Raw genomic sequence first — 1,451 nt, 5'->3', positions numbered from 1 at the left:
CGATTACGCCAATGATGTTTGGAATCGTTCATTAGTCTCACAATGCGCAAAGCTGCTTCCTTTGTTTCTTCAATACTACCGGAATTATCAATGACAAAATTCGACTGTTCACATTTCTTATCTAATGGCATTTGTGACTGAATGCGCGTTTTAGCATCCTCCATTGAATATTCATTACGTTGCATAAGACGATTTAATTGCGTTTCAGAGTCACTGGAAATGAAATTGTTCAGCATAAACATGATTCATGATTCATTATTTTATGTAATAAAAGTTTTTGTTTTTATTTACCAAGACACAGTAATTATCTTATAGATAAATTCCATAAGTATGCCGGTCTCGAAGAGCAACGGCAAATCCAGCACAATCCAAGAACGCCCACTCATGAAATGCTTAAATACCTGCAGGAAAATTGTGCGATGAATTACCGGATGTGTAATTTGATTTAATTTGCCGCGTAATTGTTTGTCGCCAAAAATGGCCTTCCCCAAGGCTTCACGATTGATTTCTTTAGTTGGCAGAAGAATTTCATCGCCGAACACTTGTCGTATTTTGTGCCAACACGTTGTTCCAGGTTGCACAACTGCAAATAAGTTTTACATAGCGTTCGTTAAAATTAATTAATGTTAATTGATGGTAATGATGCAACTTTTTTAATTACATACTTTCCCTGGCTATTTTGTCGGCGTCAACAACTGGTATACCATTATCTAGGAAGACCTGGCTCACCGTGCTCTTGCCTGTAGCTATTCCCCCAGTTATGGCCACAATAAACATTTTGTTTTAAACTCGGATTTATTTGTTTAATTCTTTCGTATGAATAAGTCAATTTAGTACAAAACAATCAGCTGATGATCTTGTATTACCAACCATCAAATAAGGCTATAGTGTGGCCAGTCATTCCAATTTTATTTTAGGGCCTGTGCCAATCGGTAACTTTTTTCTCCGCAGTGAGACGGGGTGGAAAAATTTCCTATGGTGCAGTATAAATAAATTGAAGTTTGCTGTGCCAAATGCAAAGTAAAATTTTGACAGTTGAAAACCCAAACAAACGCCCGTGCGAAAGCTTTATTGTTGTGTGTTGCTGAAATTCTTAAAATTTATATTTATTGTACAATTTGCTAGTAACGTACGCTTTTTTATGATGTTTCAGCTTTCTTTTTCATGTTCACTCTTTATTACCGCCAGGCAATATTATGTGTATACGTGGTTATAAGCTGTCAAAATCTTACCTAGCCCCATGAGCTAGGTAAAATTCTGACGTTCGCATTCTCCACGAGAAATGTCAGATTTTTACTTTGATCCGTCAAAATTTCCTCTTTTCTATCATTTGGTAGGTCGGTGTTATGCAGAAATTCTGTTTGGCAAACTGCGTGAAATTGTTGTTGCAGCAAACTCGGAGAGAGAGAGTTTGGTGACTCTCACAGCAAACTAAATTTGTTGGGCCAAAC

At 36.9% G+C, this 1,451-nt stretch overlaps 1 protein-coding gene across 1 annotated transcript; it reads right to left on the bottom strand.

The window, feature by feature from the left end:
• Window positions 1-1,146, bottom strand: LOC118744886 (dephospho-CoA kinase; the record flags this gene model as incomplete). Its single annotated transcript, XM_036478301.1, is given in 3 exon segments — window positions 1-213; window positions 292-583; window positions 666-1,146. Coding segments are annotated over 3 exon segments (617 nt in total), but the record flags the coding sequence as incomplete, so codon positions are not given.
• Between the last annotated feature and the right edge of the window lie 305 nt (window positions 1,147-1,451).

Source organism: Rhagoletis pomonella, unplaced genomic scaffold (assembly GCF_013731165.1).
Source record: "Rhagoletis pomonella isolate Grant_MI unplaced genomic scaffold, Rhpom_1.0 Rhpom_scaffold_00001, whole genome shotgun sequence".
Lineage (NCBI taxonomy): Eukaryota > Metazoa > Arthropoda > Insecta > Diptera > Tephritidae > Rhagoletis > Rhagoletis pomonella.
This window is presented reverse-complemented; position numbering and strand designations above follow the sequence as displayed.